This window comes from Falco cherrug, chromosome 9 (genome assembly GCF_023634085.1).
Source record: "Falco cherrug isolate bFalChe1 chromosome 9, bFalChe1.pri, whole genome shotgun sequence".
Taxonomy (NCBI): domain Eukaryota; kingdom Metazoa; phylum Chordata; class Aves; order Falconiformes; family Falconidae; genus Falco; species Falco cherrug.
In genome coordinates, this window is record NC_073705.1 from 38,506,892 (window position 1) to 38,525,390 (window position 18,499).

The window sequence follows — 18,499 nt, forward strand, 5'->3', positions numbered from 1 at the left end:
AGGCAGGGACTCATAGTCTTAACAACATAAAATGGCACTTGCAAAATGCAACATCAAATCTAGAGGCTTCAGTTATCACATCCTCTGATGATAATAACAGATCCCTAAATAAACTGCTTTATATCTCAAGTAGAAACATCTTGACAGCTGAGGTTACCTAAACTCTAAGAAGACTAGTCTGACAATATAGGTCCCATAATGAAGTCCTATACTATAACAAGCTCTCTTGAAATTGGGCATCTTGATACTCTCAGACAGAAGTTGGTTTTACTTCACATGCTCTCAGCAGCTGGCATTAAGAATGAGTGAAATGTGAAATAATCGTGCCTCCCTCAAGATTCAAAGACACAAAGATAGGTCCACATTGGAAGCATAACTTCAAATTCAGACATCTTCAGCACAGATGGCTAAAGGCAAACTAGCTTATCTATGCACTCCACAGTTTACCTTGGCCTCAGATAGACATTGCATTGCTGGTTAACAGAGTAATGCCTGGAACTATCCACTGACTCTACACAACATCTAGTATTTTTAGAAGAGCCTTTTCTCCTGATTGATAAGCACTCAGGACCAGGGAAGAACCTAACTGTCTCCCAACAGACACATGCAGGAGCCAAGCTATGACTTGAATGGGATTACATCTTCTCATCCTGTGACATACAGGAAAAAGAGGTTTCTTTGGCTGATGGATCAACAGATCTGGAGTGTCTGGGAACTAACAGCATCCTAGCCACCACAGCTATTCATTCAGCTGAGCTTAGCCTGCTTTTGTGAAGTGCTCAGCTGGACTGATAAGAAAAGCATATGAGAACTACTGATAGCAGAATTGGAAAGATTTCAGACAGGTTATCTTGGCTTTCCACTTCCCCTTTAGGATAAGTTGTGACAGTTCTTGTTACACTACCATGTTCAATTCTACCAATAATACCTTTGCTCTGAAAAGTTGTATCAGATGATGGAGTCCTTGGTCCTCAATTTGCAACTGGAAAAGTATCTGCTTGATTTGTCTCTTGGTGGCAGATGAGTACAACAGACAGAAGAGCATGCCAGCTGACGTCCTTTGAAGGAAGAAGTATTTGCTGGTGTTGTGTTCTGCCCTAATTTTGAGAAGATGACTTTCCACTGACATCTTCCATGACTTCCTCTGACCAGCACACCATTCATGTCTTCTTCTTCCTAATCAAAAGGCATCTGTATTCTCTGCCTATATTTTGGGAAGGTGCATTATGGGATGCATGCAGGTGATGTTTGATATAGATGATGACTGTAGTCAGCCCTGTGCACACTCAGAGCACAGTCTGGCATGCGTCCGTTGAAAAGTCCATAAATCCAATGGGACCGAGGCCAATTTTTCATGGAGATTTAACTCTGAAGCCAGTGGAGCCCAACACTGTTCCAGCAAACACAACCTTCTGGACAGGAATTAAGCTGCAGTTTTGCAGTATGATTTTCAAGCCTAACATATAAAACAGCATAGACAGATTATAAAAAAAAGGCCTTAGAACACTGATGAGATCGTCTTCACATTAGCTCATCAGCTGAGGTAAAAGTACCTCTTCTTGAGATACACTGTGGTGATTGCTGGTATTTTAACAATGGGGTTGATATGCCGAGGTACAGATTTGGCATTGATAATGGCTGTGGGGTGCAGCCACAATCAGTCTTGCATACAAAGGGAAAAAATGGGGATCTAGTAGCTCATGACACAGAACACACACCTAAGCCAAAAGGCAGCCTGAACCACATGGCAGCTGGGAATAAGGATCCTCAAGATGCATATGCACCAGATGATGCTAGTCAAGAGACTCAGTGCTTCAGGGCAACACAAATACAGGCCATCAGCAGACCACGTGCACTGTTACCACTCACAGAAGAGTCACTGGTCCATGCTGGGCCCTGGATGAATGCAACCACACAGCTCCGGTCCTGTTTGACCCTTCCAGCCTCATCCACCTCGCCCCTACCCCAGCTATGACTTGCCTTCCCAGCTCCATAGCTGATTCTCCTTTCCTTGAGAATCCACACCTGAGACTTCTATCTGAGTTGCCTTTCCCAGACAGCTTCCATTTCTCATGTCTGCTCTTCACAGCTGTAGTAATAATCAGGCTCAATCTTCCTTTCTAGGTTCTTCATTATGAAGACCCCCTCCATCCAGCCCTTGGCCTGTGCCCTATTTTTCCAATCTATGCTCCAGCTTCCCAGCAGGATTTCTGGACAGCCCTTGCCATTTATTTGCCCACTGGTCATCAGCTCAGCTGTGCCCACTAGCCAGATCCATCCTGGCTATGTCTCTAACATCAATATTCTTCTCCCATAACCATCATCTCCTCAAAGTGTCATCACAGATCTGCTCCCAGTCTCCTCCTCTGATCAGCATGGAACTTGTTCCCAGTCTCTCAGTTAATTCCAGCCTGCCCTTCCCACCTCACAGACAGTAAGCAGGATTAGCTCTCCTTCAATTCCTATTCATGTACTCCCTGCCTTTGGTCCCAGACCTCTTGTCACCTGCTTCTGTGCGGCTTTTGCCTTCACATCAGAGAACTTCCTCCCCTGTGCTTCCCAGTACCGCTGAGACCACAAAAAGCCTGCTCCCTGCTCTCAGTGCTGTGACCAGGAGCAGCCAGGAACAGCAGTAAGAGGGATAGTCCTTCTGAGCACCTGTAGCCATGGGCTGAAGTATGCTCAGCCGCTGTGTGGAGTGGCCCACATGCAGTCCTGTCACACATTGGAGCTGAGAGGTTGAGGCATGCTCTGTGGGGACAATGCATAGGCAGTCTGGGCAGCACTGGGAACTGAGAGAGGCTGGAGCATACTCAGCGAGGACCAAGTCTTCAGAGATTTTAGCTGTTAAAACCAAAGAAGTCTCTGCTGAGCATGAGCAACCTGTGTTTTTTCAGTTACAGCTTAGCCAAAGACAGTAGATTTCTCCGAGATGGCAGAGACCAGCAGTCCCCTTCCATAAAGCATCGAATTTATGCTTAAATGCAGAGAAGCACCCAGGTGTTTAAAGTTCTCATGAATGCTTTAACAAAAAAAATATGGTTCAACCTGCTTCTGTAAGACAGCTAAAGAATCAGACTCCCTTACTCCCACCCTCCTACAGTTAGCCTGAAGCAGTTGCCCTGTATGCAGTCTTACAGCCTGAGTAGCCACCATCTCATAGTTGCAAGTCCATAAGACAAAACTGGAACCTGTCACAGGAAGTATCAGATAATATTAAGAAAGTTACCAGTTTGACATATAATACCCTCTTTGACAACAGCCTTGGAAAACCACATTTCTAAATTTCTAAAGTTTCTAAAGGCTAACCAAAGACTGTATTCACACACACATATTAGGAATAACTAGATCAGCAGGGCTACATGTTGCAACACTTTTTACATTAAACTATCCACCTTTGCAGTCTTTTCAAACAAAACTGGATAGAGCACAGAAACTTCGCTATGGGAAGACCACTATCCACAAGCAGTAACTGTTTGCTCAGAAACATTATTCTATTACAATATATACAGGGTTGGAGGAAGATAGGCTTCTCTCCCTGCTGAACCAAACAGCTTAAAATAGTATTCCCTTACAATTTATGTGGGCCCCCAGCCTACACCTCTAGCAATTTTCTTGCCTGGTTGACTACACACTCTTTTTTCCTAAAAACAAAGTGTAGGCCCACACATAATCTGCCATTACCATATTAATGATTTAAATTAAACTGCATTTACTAGCCATAAGCAGAGCGAAGATTTACAGTGTTCTAGTTCAGATAACAGGTAAACAGTGCTGTTTTTAATGTTATAAAAAGATGACCGTAACTCAGTCTGCATTACCAAAGTGCTGCATATACCAGATGTGCTGTTGACAATTTATTACTACACCTTGTAACAATTGCCACGGCTCAGAACAAGCATCTCCAAATGTTTATCCTAGAAACTCCTTTGAATGCTATGAATCCCTGTGGAGTGGGAAAAGGGAAAAAAGTATTCTTCCCCAGACTGAAGGTCAGCAGAGTCATTATGCAGCAAGCTACTCAGGTATAAAAGCTAGTGCAGTTTCCAAAACCCATGTAATATGGTTTTCATCTTGCAATACCCAGACATCCAGAAGTCTGAAGATGACTTTTAAGTGATTCACAATCAATGATAAAGTAAAGCAAACATATCTTGCTATAGAGAAATGAATATTTATGACATTCCTGAAGAGGCTTGAACCTCCACTAGAAAACATACAGATGCCTACAACAAATACAAGGTTTAAAATCACTGTGGTAGAGCAGGGGAGCTAGAAGAGCTATGAATTCTCTATCCTTCTCTCCCCCTGCTTCCCCCTCCCTACAGCCTCTGAAGCATCCCTGCCTAGTAGCACTCCATGCTGCAGAAAGCTAAACAAGCTCTGCAAGTCACAGACTTCCCTGGTACCGCATAACTGCACCAGCTCCACTGAGATGTATTTCTGCAGATACAAGATTTAATTTTTAATGTATGAAACTGGATTGTACAAATATGAATACATGCATGTTCTTAATGAAATGAAAGATCTTCTTCAAAATCACTTAGACGACCGATCTTTCTCTATGATTAAATGATCTTAATATCAACATGTTTGTTCTTACACAGTAAAAAAAAATAAAATCACTCAAGTGGGAGAGATGTTCAACATCTTGGATTTTGATTCTGCTTTTCAGTGCTGTTATTGCAAAACCAGCTCCTTTTCTGGACTTATCTCCTGAAGGAGCACGGCATGAACATAAATACAAGCTTAAACATTTTGTTTACATTTCTTCCACATAAACAATACTTTTTCACTCCAGAAATAGCCTCAGAAAGAAACAAAAACAGACATTGATTCTCATCCTGCAATTAATCAGCACAGATGCTGCAGTTTCTGTAACACGGGATTAGACACCATCAGAAATTTAATTTTAATAGTGAAGTTACCAGATTTTCTCCAGACCTTTGAAAGAAAATAGTGCGTGAGAACAGGCTTTCATCTGTAAAAAAGACGATAATATTTCCATAAAGACTGGCATGCTATTATAGGGACAACCAGGCTCCATACAAGCTTCTTCAATGCCAGTTTGGCAACAAACTATGCTCCTGAAACATAACCCACTGAGCTAATTCCATGCTGGCTTGTGCCTCCTCACAGGTTCTCTAATGCACCTCAGTCTTGATCTGTAATACCTAAGTAACCTAAATCAGAATCCTCTCTGCACTGGGCATTATAGCAATTTGCTAAGGTGCTGTTTTCTACAATTAAATAAGAAACCGAGCAGACATGATATTAGGACAATCTGAAATATTACAATACATCACAGTATACTGTATCACCATATAGCACCTACCCCTTCCTCTTGAGGTCAATTTCAGAAAGGAAAGGAAAAGAAAACCCAGGGTATGTGGGAAGATTTAAATACTGAAACACTTTCTTTATACACTTAGGCAAGCCAAAAGGTTTTATAAAATACAAATGAACAACCTCCATATTTTGTAACACTTTGTGTTCTGCAAGGAGAAACGCAGCCAGTGAAGCAGTTTATTCACTGAAAAAGCACAACAGATGTACAAGGTGGGTTTGCTTTTCTTTCTCCTGTTATTCGCATCCAGGTGTATCAAAAGCCTAATTCACATCAGTTTTCTCTTGGACAGAAACTACCTAGATGTGACTCCTCACTCTGCAGAGCAATAAAAAATAATTCTTCCAGCTAGTGACCAAGCACGGTGCCTCTAAAGGAGAAAATTTCCATCTTCAGCCTTTTCAAGAAGCAAGTTAATCCCCTTAGCATTATAAGCAAATTTCAACAAATCCTGCAATGTCAGAGCCTGATTTTCAGAAGTGCTGAACATGTTTGCAAACCCATGGATATCCCTGGCTTCTGTGCGTGATCAGCACTTCCAGGATCAGGTTCTTGGTTTACCTGCTAGGTACTCTATGACGGCTGCCATGTAAACTGGTGCTCCAACACCTATCCGGTACTTGTATGTTCCTTTCTTTAAGTAGCGCATCATTCTCCCCACAGGGAAAATAACACCTGCCCTGCTTGAGCGCGAGAGTTTGGACATTTTCTTCTTCCCACTTCGGCCCGACATCTTGCAGCTTTGTGCTTTTCAATTTGCTGGTGATTCTTAACCCCTTGCTCCAAAAGCTGCAAAAGAAATAGGGTTGGTGTTCAGCATGCGAGAAACATCTTTACACGTTATCTTATTCTTCCAGAAAAAAAATCCAAACCCGTTCCAAATACCTCTTAAAGCTGACACATTATTCATTAAAAGCTGGATAACTTGAACATTTGCTATAACTTTTCTTCTGACTACTGCACTGTCAGTGCAGCATTATCACAGAAAAATCTGTTTGGAGAATATAAAAAAATATTAAACAATCAAATGCACATTAAATGTATCTTAAAAAAAATAAACAAAACATCAAACAAAAACCCCAAACAACCACAACCACATCACACTAAGGCAGACATCCGCAACATGGAAGATTTCCATGCTGACTGTTAAGTCAGCAAGTTATGAACAGCTGAGAAGTACTCACACAGCGGACAACATTAAATAAGCAGAAGAGCAGATGATGCTGTCACCTACAAGTAGAGGAAGTCATACTGCTTGCACAGGAGAAGGAAAAACCTACCTACAAACACACTGCCTCTTCACAGGTCTTTCATATGGGGAATTCCACATGCAGGGCTGAAGAGGAGAAGCAGGCAAGCAGCTGTGCTTCAGCAGCTCTCTCCCCATGCCGCTGTGGCCTCAGGAACTGAGCCCCAGGGGCCAGTTCACAGGCTTCATAATTCTCCACAGATCACTTTCACAGCAGCTCCTGGGCACCCCAGAAGCCTTCCTCCGGTGAGCTAAGAGGAGGTCTTTAATCTCTCATCTTAAAAGGACCAGTTTTTTCTGTCCATCAAGCTCCCAAAAGATGTGTTTTTTTCCCTCCACTAAGAGACAATTAGGTGTATACATAGGAACAAAGAAAACGAATCTCACATTCTCCTTGTTTTTCTGGCAACCATGAGATTGCAGGTAAACAGACGACAAACGCTGCAGCCACTCCACTTCAAAGTGCGCACGTGGTCATAGTTACATCCCTAGCTCTCAGTCAAATAATGGGGAAGTTTTAACTCTGTTTACAAAAAGTGTTTTTAACTCCATTTTGATAGTGGCCCTGGTGGCCTGATTATGATCCTGGTTACTCCTCTGAAGTAACCAAAGAGCATGTCTGCCACAGATGGTATTTCTGTCAATGAAGGCACAGCCATTTAAGTCCCAGTATTCATTCATCTCAATGAAACAAGGAAACAAAAGGAAGGAGATAATTTGAAAAACATTGTGATGACTTTAGGTGATACTGTTAAATTTTATCACAATCTGCATTTTAAATAGCCTTCAAAAAAAAAAATTGACACCATTGCAAGCCCTTGGGAACAATCAACATTCATCCAAGGAGGGCACAGAAATCTGTTTTGGTCTTATCCTGCTCATTACAAAGCAAGTGTATATACAAAGAGGGTCACCTGTCCCATAAGAAGCCAGACATTCACAGAAACCAGCTCATTCATAATAGCCAAAGCCAAGGGTCAGTTTCTAGAATAACCTAACTTGAACGCTGGTTTTGCTTACAATATGAAGGAAATAAAATCACCACAGGGTCTGCAGTGATTTATAAAACCCTGGCATGTCCTTGTCTATCAGTCAGATATTTTTTTCTTTCTTTGTGTAATATATTACGTGGGCACAACAGCAAAAGTCGGAAAAGATTAAACCAGTAAACCTATCAGACACGGACACCTCAAAATTAATGTTGCTCATCATCCCACTCAAAGTTCCCTGGGAGCTGCCAGCCTAGATCACAAGTGGTGGTAAAAGAGTTCATAAACTGCCACTTACAAGTGCAGATTAAAGGCAACAGAAACTTCAAACAGATACAAGTGGAAAAAATTTCCAAGCAATCCAATAATTGCATCGATGCAGGAGTAACCAGTTGTGTAGGACAGGGAATATCTGCCAGGAAGCAGCTTTGTTTATTAGGACCAGCAGGTTACAGCGGGGGAAAAAAACCCAAAGCCGTTTTGAAAAGGCAAACCTTGCATCAAGGCGCATATAAGCAAGAGGACAGCCAGCGCTGCGCTGAGGAGCCACGTCCAACCACAGATACCACACTTCAGGCATGCGCAGCAATGAGAATCCAAAGGAGGTTGATAAGAACAATCAGACATCTAACACAAACTAAAAGGGAAGGCAAAAAGAAGTGGGGAGACATGATAATGGTCTTTGGAGATGTAAAAGGCTGCTTCAAAGGTGGAGGGAGTAAGCGTTCCCTGTAAGAGTACAGGACAAGAGCAGGACTAAAGCTGTGTAGCAGGGAGGAGAGTGGAGCACTGGACATGGTCAGACAGGGAGATGGCAGAATCTTCCCACCAGGACAACTTTAAACCGGTTAGAGAACATATGTCAGAAATGGATCTGCCTTGGGAGTGGAGGATGGATGAGGTGATCTCTTGAGGTCCCTTCCTCCCAGCCCTCTTGCTCAATGAAATGCGCAATTTGTGATAAACACTTTATAAACTTGCAATTTCACATTACGCTACCAATTAACCTTTATAAAGTGTCCTTTTCAGTTCGTGATAACTGACATTCAAATTAATGAATAAACGTAGGCTGGGAATTAGGTTTCTAGCCATCAGGGGAGCAAACTTCTGCAACAGCCTTCTCTTATGAGTAATACGAGCAACAGTAACTCATTTTAAGGTGGAACTTAATAGATGTATGCACTAAGCTACAATGTGATTCCTGCAATACCAGCAGGACAGTTTCATCATCTGAGAGTTCAGTCCTGTACTAAAATCCCTACAGAGAACCATGATGAAAGAGTACACTACAAACAACCATGTATCAAAATCATATTAAGCAAACCTCTCATATATTTCTCTTAGAGTACCAAATCCCAATCACAGTGTAAATCAAGGGGGAAAAAAAGCAAACATCATGAGATTACATCCACAGAAAATGCTGTAGTTGCACTTGATCTCTGCAATAGAAAATCGAAAGATATTTGTATAACTACACTGCTCTAGGGCATGCTGTTGCATTATATAAATTTCTGTTTAATTAATTACTTCTGGCTCAATCTTCTGTTGTCTCACTGAACTTTCCACCCCTGTCTATCCCTTTATTTTTCCCTTCTGTCTCACAGCAAGTCTCAGGCATTTTTCCCCCTGCTGCCAAGGCAACCTTTGGAATCCCAAAACATGTTTCCAAATACACTGCAGGTAACAGATCAGGTATGTTTGTGGAATTTTGTGAGAGCCTAAATACAAAAGAGGTTTCAGAACTCTGCTAATGTGCTCTCTCTCTCTCTTCTTTGCAACTTACATGGACCAGGAGTGACACATACAACAGTATGTTCTTGTCTCATCTTGTCTTGAATCCTACGGCAGGCAATCTTTGGCAGAAATCCAAGCTATGGCATAGTCACATCTAGAAGAATGTAACTCCTGTGGACCTGTACAAAGACATGTGGCATGCTGGGGTTGCCAACTATCTACGCTAGGCACCTTGGAAGGTGGACACTAAGGGAATGGTTCACTGGTTCAGGTGACTGTCAGTCTTTGGGATCTTGAAGCTCTCTTGCACAGAAGAGCTACGCCTGATCTGCAGCAAGGCCCCAGGTGTTCGGGCTCTGTGGGCTCATTCCTCTCATGGGCAGGGATTTGGTTTACCTTGCAGAATGCACGTCAGCTCAGCCCTGACAGTGTTATGTGGTGCACTCACCTGAACTCACCAAAGCTGCCAACAGCTGAAGAGCTACAAGTTGAACACTGCTGTCCCAGTTGTTCTCTTGATACAGCTAAGCATCAAGGGCTTATCAGCTGAGAAGCACTTCAGTCTATATTGGTTCCCTCACTGCCTGCTGATTAATTGCTTCTACGTTTGCCCTTATAAACAAGTCTCCATTAAAAAAAAATACAGCCATGCCATCTATGTGAAGCTCCTTGGTGAGTTAGAAGTGCGTCTATATCTGGCTACCATGACATCATGAGGCTTAGGCAATTTAAAGCAATTAATTTTTCCAATCCCTTAATTGGTCACGGCACACTCCTACTCTGCCATGATTCCAACATCCCTGTGTTGCTAGGGGGGATTTAGTAGCTACCAGATTTCCCAGAGCTCTCTACAATACGATGAAAATAGGGTAGAATTTCGCAAGATGGGCTTTCCTCTGTTGAGTTCTATCTTCTTCAGAGCCCAAAGCAACCAGCAACATTTTCCTTCTACCTGTTGGAAAAAGAGCTCTACCTCCCCACCTCTCTCAGGTAGGTCTGCTTTGGCCACTTGGGGAGGGTCCCTCTGTTACAGATGCTACCACCTTGTTTTCTTCCACCACGATTACCAGTAGAGGGTGATGACTGCTGGACACTGTAACAACAGACCACCCTGGGACATTCCTTTCACCATTGTGCAATTTGCATCACACCACATCCCAGTGGATCAAGTTTTACCAAAGCAACTGTAAAACCACTTCCCAGTTCTTCCTACACAGATGCTCAGAAGAACAAAATCTCATAATCATCTTTAGGTGGCAAGGACAGATACAAATTTTAGAAAAGTAAGAACAACCTGCAGACACAGAAACAGACTGCAACCTCCAAGTGAGCCTGAACTTGAAAACCCGGCCAGGAAACAGTTTCAGAGGTGAACATGTAAAGATCTGGTAAGAATGCACAGATGCACATCAGAAAGCTCAGTGCAGTACAAAATGCCTAAGATATACGAAATCTAATTTTTTCTTTAAGAAAAATCACAAAAAACAGTAATAGAAAAGAAAGATTAGTTTGCACAAGATAGCAACAAAACTGGTGCAACACTGGTGGAGAAAAGTAAATTCTGGCTGTTCCTCCTCACGTCCCAGATCACACACAAGACAGAGGCAAGCTAACAGCTACACCAAATGTGAAACACATGCTAGCAACTAGTTATCACTAAATAACAGTGCAGTGATTAGGTAAATTCCTAGTCAGATTAAAACAGCTGGCATTGCAGCTTATCCTTTTGGACTTTACAGGTGGCCACAATGTCATCTGGCAGACAAAATTTAGCAGTGTGCCGAACGCCCTCCCTCAAACAGCCAAAGGTTTAGAAACAGCCATCACACTGGGAGCTACACCAGAAGCTCACGTGGGCTAACATTCAGGCACCGCTGGATGCCAACCTTGGTGGCCTGGCTCACAGAACTAACACCCGAGTCATTGCAAGGCTTTGTACCAGAACCGTTTCTACTAAAATTATTCACCAATGATGCCTTGGGCACCATCCCCAGACGGTTAATACATACTTGGCATCTAGGAATCTTGACTTCCAAATATTGAGAAAACTGGAACTCAGCAGGCAAAGACTGAAATCAAGGACATGCAGGACTACCAACACACCTGCACTTTCCTCACCTCCAGCTGTTTGAAGAGTGAGGAGTTGACAAGCAATCCAAAAACACATCCAGGGGTCAACTCAGACTGCACACTCATATACAAATGCCACTTTATGAACATAACTCAGAAGACCTAAAGCAGGAGCTTGTTACCTCAATAAAACGGTAAGGCACAGCCGATGCCCTATTGCACAGGGCTACTCAGTGGGCAAGTAGTACGCCACCCGGATAGACACAGAATGCGTTTCTACTGGAAGAAGCTTCACGGGCACACCAAAGCCAAAAGGACCCAGGGGTCCTACCAGAAGCAGCTTCCCCTTGCAAATTACCGAGGCTGACTGCCCGCGGCACAGCACGGCTCGCAGACTGAGGGGATGAGCCTCCATATCGACTCAGAGTCTTCTTCTGACTTTGCTGAGAGCTGCTGAGCTCGCAGGGGCCAAGCTGATCACCAACAAGCCGCGGAGGCCGCCTCAGGGACCACCCGGCCGGGGCCGCCCGCTGAGGCGCCGCGCCGTTGCCTAGACACATCCGCCCCGCCCACTCCCCTCCTCGCCCCGACCCGTGCCCCCATTGGCCGCCCGCAGAGCTGAGAGCACCGCCCTCCTCGCCCGCTGATTGGCCAGCAAGCCGAGCCCACCTGCACGGGGGGAGGCCGCAGCGGAACCCGGGCTCGGAGGGAGCGCACCGATTGGCCGGGAGCCGGTGAGCGACGGGAAGGCGCCGGGGGTGCGAGGCGGGGCCGCGTGCGCGCTCCGCTGCCGGCCGCGCAGGCGCCCTGAGGCGCGGCGGAGGGGGGGAGTGGCCGCTGGCTTTCCCGCGCAAACGCTCCCCCCACCCTCCCATCAGCGGGCTCGCTCCCGCCGCCACGGAGGCTTCGTCCGCTGCTTGCGAGGGGCGGTGGCGGCGGTCGCCGCCGTGAAGCGCGTCCCCCGAACGGGAAGCGCTGCGCCTTCGCCGGGCTGCGGGACGCAGGGGGAGGGAGGCAGCGAGCCGGAGCCGCAGGCGCGCGGGGCTCGCGCGCAGGCCCCAAGGAGGCCTCGCGCCCCCACGCCCCCCGGAGCCGGCCCCGGGCCCGCGCGCGCCGCCGCCGCCTCGCGCCCCAACCGTCGCCGGCGGCGGTTCCTCCCCACAGCCGCACACCGCCCCCCCCCCCCCCCCCCCCCGCCCCCTTCCCCTCACGGCGGCCGGCCACTAACCCCGGCCCCGGCCGGTCACCCCCGGCAGCTGCGGAGAAAGGCAGCAGCGGCGGGAGGAGGAGGTGGGTTGGGCGGCCGGGAGCGCGGAGAGGGAAAGAGAGGAGCGGGCCTCGCCGCGGCCCCGGAGCCCCCGCGCCGCCGCTCCCCTCACCTGCCGGCGCCCGCCGCCGCCTCCTTCTTCTTCTTTTTCCTTCCTTTTTTTTTTCTTTTTTTTTTTTCTCCCTCCCCCTCTTTTCCTCCTCTCCTTGCCCCCCTTCTCCTCCCCCCCCCCCCGTCCCTTTTTGGCTCCCCCACCCCCCCCCACCCGCACCCTTGCTCCGCCTCAGCCGCCGGCTCTCTTCCCGTATTGTATGTTTCAATGGCGATGGCGGCGGCTCCTCTTGAGGGGGGGTGGAAGGGGTTTCCTCCTGCTCCGCATACCGCCTCTAGGAGGAGTCACTGCAGCCCGGGCCTGCAACAACCCCCCTATCGCTGCCGCCCTCCCAGACATCGCGCTGCTCCTCCTTGCCCGGGCCCCAGGGCTGCTGCTGCTGCCGCCTTACCACAGGCGCCCCCTCCCCGCCTCTTCCACCGCTTCCCACCCCACGCACGCTGAGGGGAGAAAGGGCTCCTCTGACCCCAGGCCCCAGGAGCTGCCGAGCTTGCATTCGTCGGGAGCATAAAGGGAGAAAGCCCGGCTTCCCATCCTTCCCCTGGTCACAGGATGGAGGAGTTTGGAGCCGCAGAGGTTTCAAGGGAGTCCCAGCTTGGCTAATGCTCGAGGATAGGTTTTGAGGCATCCTCCGCCCACCCTGCCCGGTTTTTGTCTGGAAGGGAGCCGCCCATCCCTGCATCCGTTAGGCAAGGTGACCTGCGCGTCTTGGAACGGTGCATCTAATCCAAATGTTCCAGCATCCCCAAACTGGCTTAAAACGGCCGTAACAAAGAGTACTGGCAGCTCTTTGTGTTTTGTTGCATTGGAGCATTTAAGGCGTTCACAAGCTTTTCAACTTAGCCAGGAGAGCTGCAAACTTAACTCGCTTTATAAATGAAAGCTGAGGGTTTGGTTTTTGCTTTAGTTTAGTGTTGTGTATTTTTTTTTTTTCCCCGCAGTTGCACGGGTGCAATAGCTTCAGCTCTGAGACACACAATAAGTGATTGTATTACAAGTCTCACAGTATTATCTGTTGGCAGCACTAAATACATGATCACACAGACTGAAGATCACTGCAAACAGAAAAGTGGAGGGCAACACCTCTTAAGCTGGTCTGAGTGATTTTTTTTTTAACATAAAGTCGGGTTTATATTGTCATTCCTGTATAAACATTCTGCATCGTTGCACTGATGTCACTTGAAAGTTATTTGGGGGCTACTGTAATGCACCAGGAAGTACAGTATGAACCCAGACCGCTCCAACTCAGGTGCAATGTTACTTTAGGAGGGTGGCTGGGAACAGAACAGACTGATAAAGAGGCATCCATGCTTTCAGCTTTCCTTTTGTTGCCATAAAAAAAATCATAAATGTTCACTGGCTTCCTGGAGTTTGTTTTTGGCTCTGCCAAAGTAAACTGTTGTGTCTGAATAGAATAGCATCTGGTAGGGAAAAAAGCGATGAAGAATTCCTGCAGGTTATATTAACTGTGGACCACACCATCTCCTGAAGAAAGAGGGTGCGAGCTGAGAACCTAGGGTTTTCTCAGCTGCTCTGTGACCCTGGGTAAAGCATATTACTAAATGTGGCTGTGTTTTGACTGTCACTAAAATGGAGATAAAGATACCATTGCTTTTTTTAAAGAAGCCATTCAATGAATAAGCGATGTAATGCATTTCTCTGGATTAATGCTTTGGAGTCTGTTCTCTTCTGCACTTTATTTTGAAAAGAATGTCAAAATGCTTTGAAACCAAAGGAGGAAAACTCACATGTATGAGCCTGAATTATTTTATGTGTAATGGGAAGCCTCACTTGGCTCTTCCCTGTTGAGACTTAGAACTTAGCAAAGGAAAAAAAGATACCTGTAGAATTGTAAGTGTATTGAATCATATTGGGAGGGTAGAAGGAATACGAATATTTTGGAACTACTAGGCATAAAAATGAAAGACAATGTAAAATCCATGTGAAAAAGTAGGAACAGTATTGACATTTTTCTATTTCCAGATACAAATAATTGCATCCAATAATCCTAGCTATCATGCATGTGGTACATAGCTTTGTAATTAAAAATAATTTGAGAGGAGGCAAACCAAGCATCACAATTTTTTGAAAACATTCCTGATATGTTACAGATTAACATCAAATAGTTGCTATGTGGTAACAACACAAACATGTAGGAGGTCTTTAAGGGGAAAAAAATATGACTCTGTATGAGACAAACTTTCAACATCAGAACAGCTCATTCTGTTTACAAAAATATTTTTCTGTTTATAAACAGCATTCTCCTTACATTCAGACATACTTTCAGATTTAATTTTGCGCTTGTCACATCCACCACATAGATGTGTACCATTCAGATGGATCAGGTGAAATAAATTGATGTAAGGGTGGGGCTCCTCTTCACATTTGCCTTTCATAGTATGATGTGGTTGTCAAATGTTACAGCCTTAGAAGAAACTTCCCACATCCAGTGAGTGCGGGGCTGCGGCCTCCTAATACAGCTTTTGTGTTCCCTGAAATAAGAATCTTAATTCCTGCAATTTCTTCTTTATCACCAGCACCAGTTTGTTCTACCAGTTTTCACAGCGTCAGTAAGGACAGTACATCCCAGGAGTGGTCGGTCCCTGAGCAAGTCACTGCACTACTGGCAATAAAGCAGGTATGAAAGAAGGGAACTATTTTGCAGCTGGTTTCTGCTGTTGCCTACATTATTTCTGTGGGGACTGAAGCCTGGGAAGAGTTTCTGTGTTTGGGGAAGCAGCACCAGCATGGAGAAAACACAGATACTTAGCTACCCTTGATAGCTAAGGAATTGTCATCGACTCACAAACCACAACATGGCTTCCCCACAGTAGGAGACTGAAGGAAGCAGAAGTGCTAGAGGAGGGGAGGAAGTCTAAGACATTCATACTGTACCACTGGTTTTAATTTTTTTTAAGTCAGTCATAGATGTCTGAATTTAATACTAATACTCCTGCTTTTCTGGTTTTTAATTGTCCCACTATAAAGTACATTTCACCTCTGTCTTTCTCTCTCCAGTGGATACAGCTTGTCCTTAACCTAAACGTTAATAGCATTATATGTTTATGTTGTCTTAAGTATTTCTGGAAGATTCTGAGTTGCTTTGTGACACAGGAATAAAAAATTTTTGGGTAGAACAGATCAGAGCAAGGCAACATTTGAAAACAGTTACCACATGTGAATTATTCTGCAGTAACTGCAATTTTGGAACTGCCTGCCTTTTTAGAGCAGCTGTGATACATGGGTTGTCCTCTCCAGCTCTGAGTTCAGTGTTGAACACTAAGACTGCAATGGAAAAGTGGTAAGCAGCAGGTCACCTAAACCACGTGGTGAGGAATGTAATGCAGAAGATGGATGAAAGATTTTTGGTCACAGTAGCTGTATGTTCTGGCCATTTAGATCTGGTTGTTCAAGGGAGAATTGTTACCAAATAGCATTCTTCAAGACAAAAATTTGCAATGCTGGATTAAGAGAGAGCTTTTCCCAATCAGCAGGAGTGGATCTGCCCTCACTAGGTTGTGCAAAGACCATCTGCCGGTTGACTTCCCAGTGCAAATACAATCTGTTACGTTGTCAAAATAAACAACATATCTATTGATGGAGCCTTTCTAGACTGCTGACTGCCTAACTCTAGCTATTGGGAGAACAGCCTGTTTATGGCACTCTCACTTTTGGGCAAAGCTGTTACATCTCAAACATTGTAATGAATATTTCATAGCTTCAGAACCAAGAGATATGGCTTTACTCTTGCTTAGGCTGGCAGGCATCCAGGGTCATCCTGGCAGCACACTAATGTCAAGTACTCTGAAAGCTCTCTCTTATGGGTGTATATAATCCAGAAACTTTATCAAATCAGTGTAAGCGCTGTCATGTCATTAGGATAACCTAGTATGATCAAAGTTGATGTGTGTATGTTATGGCAGTAGATAACAGATGTAATAGAGTTCTGCAAATAATCTATATTTCTGTAATGACTTCCCCCCCCTCTTCTCTGAGCTGTTTTTTAATCCCTCCTCCACCCTCCGTACTGCTTATGGGGTTATTATACTAGTAGGTTGTGTACAATGAGCTTTTCTTCTTAAAGCTAAATCCTAACTTTTCAAAGAGTTCTCTTACAGTAGCATTTTTAAAATTAGATCATCCCATCTACTTCAGAATTAAACTGTTTTGTGTGTGTCAGATTCTGACATGGTGTTTAAGGTAGATTTAGATAGTTAGGATGTCTTCAAAAGTCACAGGTTAGGTAGCGCGTAAGCAAGGAGAGAGGTCTTTCCTGCTCGTACACTGACAGATTCTAGAAGTCAAATGATGCTTGTTAGCTTAAAACAAAATAATTAAAAAATTAAATGTGTTTCCATCCTTTTTTTAAAAAAAGGAGTGTTTTGATCCTTGCTCCTTATCCTTAAACATACCAATGCAGACTGCAGAAATTATTGTCTTGACTCAGTTATTTCTTAATCATATAAGTAAAAATACCAATTTAATACAAATATTTGAATGGTTGTGTTTATTCACAACAATCACTATTTTTTTGGTCAAGTGGAGTTTTATGAATATATCTTTCAGAACTGCAGAAAACAGAGTAAGAGAACAAAACCCAGAAAGAAGAGCAAAGATGGAGCACCATGTCATTGCACTGTTGATCATCAAGTCACTCATCTACAGATCACTTCAGATCCATACTGCAGGCTACTTTCTTAGCAAACTGGCATATCACATACAACAAGATCAATATTTCCCACTTCTCACAATGCTGCAAAGGGATTTTTTTATAGTTACATCTGATCAGTTTTTCCTGTGCTAGTAAAAGATGTTTGTCCCTTTGCACTTACACTCTTTGGTATAGTTTGGAGCTCTGACACATATTTTCTTTCTCCTCTGGTGACATTTACAAGAACATTATCTTCCTGGAAGGGACTATTAAGCTCCATGTTCTTTTCAGAGAAACTTCATGGGACAGGACAGCACTGCTTGTTTGTCTTGCTTTCATAATTGTTCCCAAGTTGGGTTTAAAACAGTCAATTTACATTGTTAAAATAACTGATTGTTTTTTCCTGAGTTGACTAAAAAAACCTGACTATTTTTTTTTTTTTTTTACAGAGCCCTCAGGGGAAAAAATATATCTAAAAGTCTCAAACTGTGACCTATAAATAATAAATGAAGATGCATAGAAATAAGACTACCTTTGGGTCTCATGTTTGTCTGACACAGTATGCAGCAAATCTCCAAAACTTTTATTTATTGCACAAGTGCAAAATTTTACTACTCTTCCAGGGTATAACAATATATATCCAGAAGCCATCATTTTTATAAAGCAAGAGTGACCTTAAAGCCTTAAGGAATGATAGAAATCATATGTTCCAAATACATTCTCCTTTCCAAGTTGGAGCATCCAAACACACTCATTTTTCTATGTAGCTTAATGCATCAGTCACTGTTAAACATCCAGATCCTTGAGGATTTCGCCTCATGATCCAAGGCTCATTATATCTATACCCGGAGGAGGTCAGGAGCGAGAGGCACTTACTTTTGCTGTCTGGCAACTCAAGAGCTAGAGGTTTTTCAGCAAATCACTTTCATCTCAAGGAACCACCACTGCATCAGTCTACGTGTGCCCTCCAGGCTAAGGCAGAAACAAACCCAGGCGTACGGGAGAGGAGGAGTAAATAGCAGTCTCTAAGCAGAGCAGGGAAGGAGAGATGGATGTTCCTGGAGCTGCCTCTTTCTCCCC

The 18,499-nt window shown here is 44.4% G+C and overlaps 1 protein-coding gene and 1 long non-coding RNA gene across 6 annotated transcripts in view; one reads left to right on the plus strand and one right to left on the minus strand.

The window, feature by feature from the left end:
- Nucleotides 1-13,656, minus strand: part of LOC102054605 (core histone macro-H2A.2) — a 28,630-nt gene extending 14,974 nt beyond the window's left edge. The window contains exons 1-3 of one of the 5 annotated variants that reach the window (XM_055720868.1): nt 12,928-13,655; nt 6,233-6,338; nt 5,909-6,136 (exon numbers count right to left, since the gene is read on the minus strand). In XM_055720868.1, the coding sequence (XP_055576843.1) occupies nt 5,909-6,080 (172 nt within the window). In that variant the 5' untranslated portion in view covers nt 6,081-6,136; nt 6,233-6,338; nt 12,928-13,655. Of the gene's footprint in view, nt 1-5,908; nt 6,137-6,232; nt 6,339-11,571; nt 11,933-12,768; nt 12,878-12,927 lie in introns of those variants that run through there. The other 4 variants (XM_055720866.1, XM_055720867.1, XM_055720869.1 and 1 more) reach the window with 4 other exon arrangements.
- Nucleotides 12,584-17,947, plus strand: LOC129736815 (uncharacterized). Its single transcript, XR_008733899.1, has 3 exons — nt 12,584-12,679; nt 15,306-15,406; nt 17,335-17,947. It is a non-coding gene; the product is annotated as an uncharacterized LOC129736815 (long non-coding RNA).
- Nucleotides 17,948-18,499: the final 552 nt, after the last annotated feature.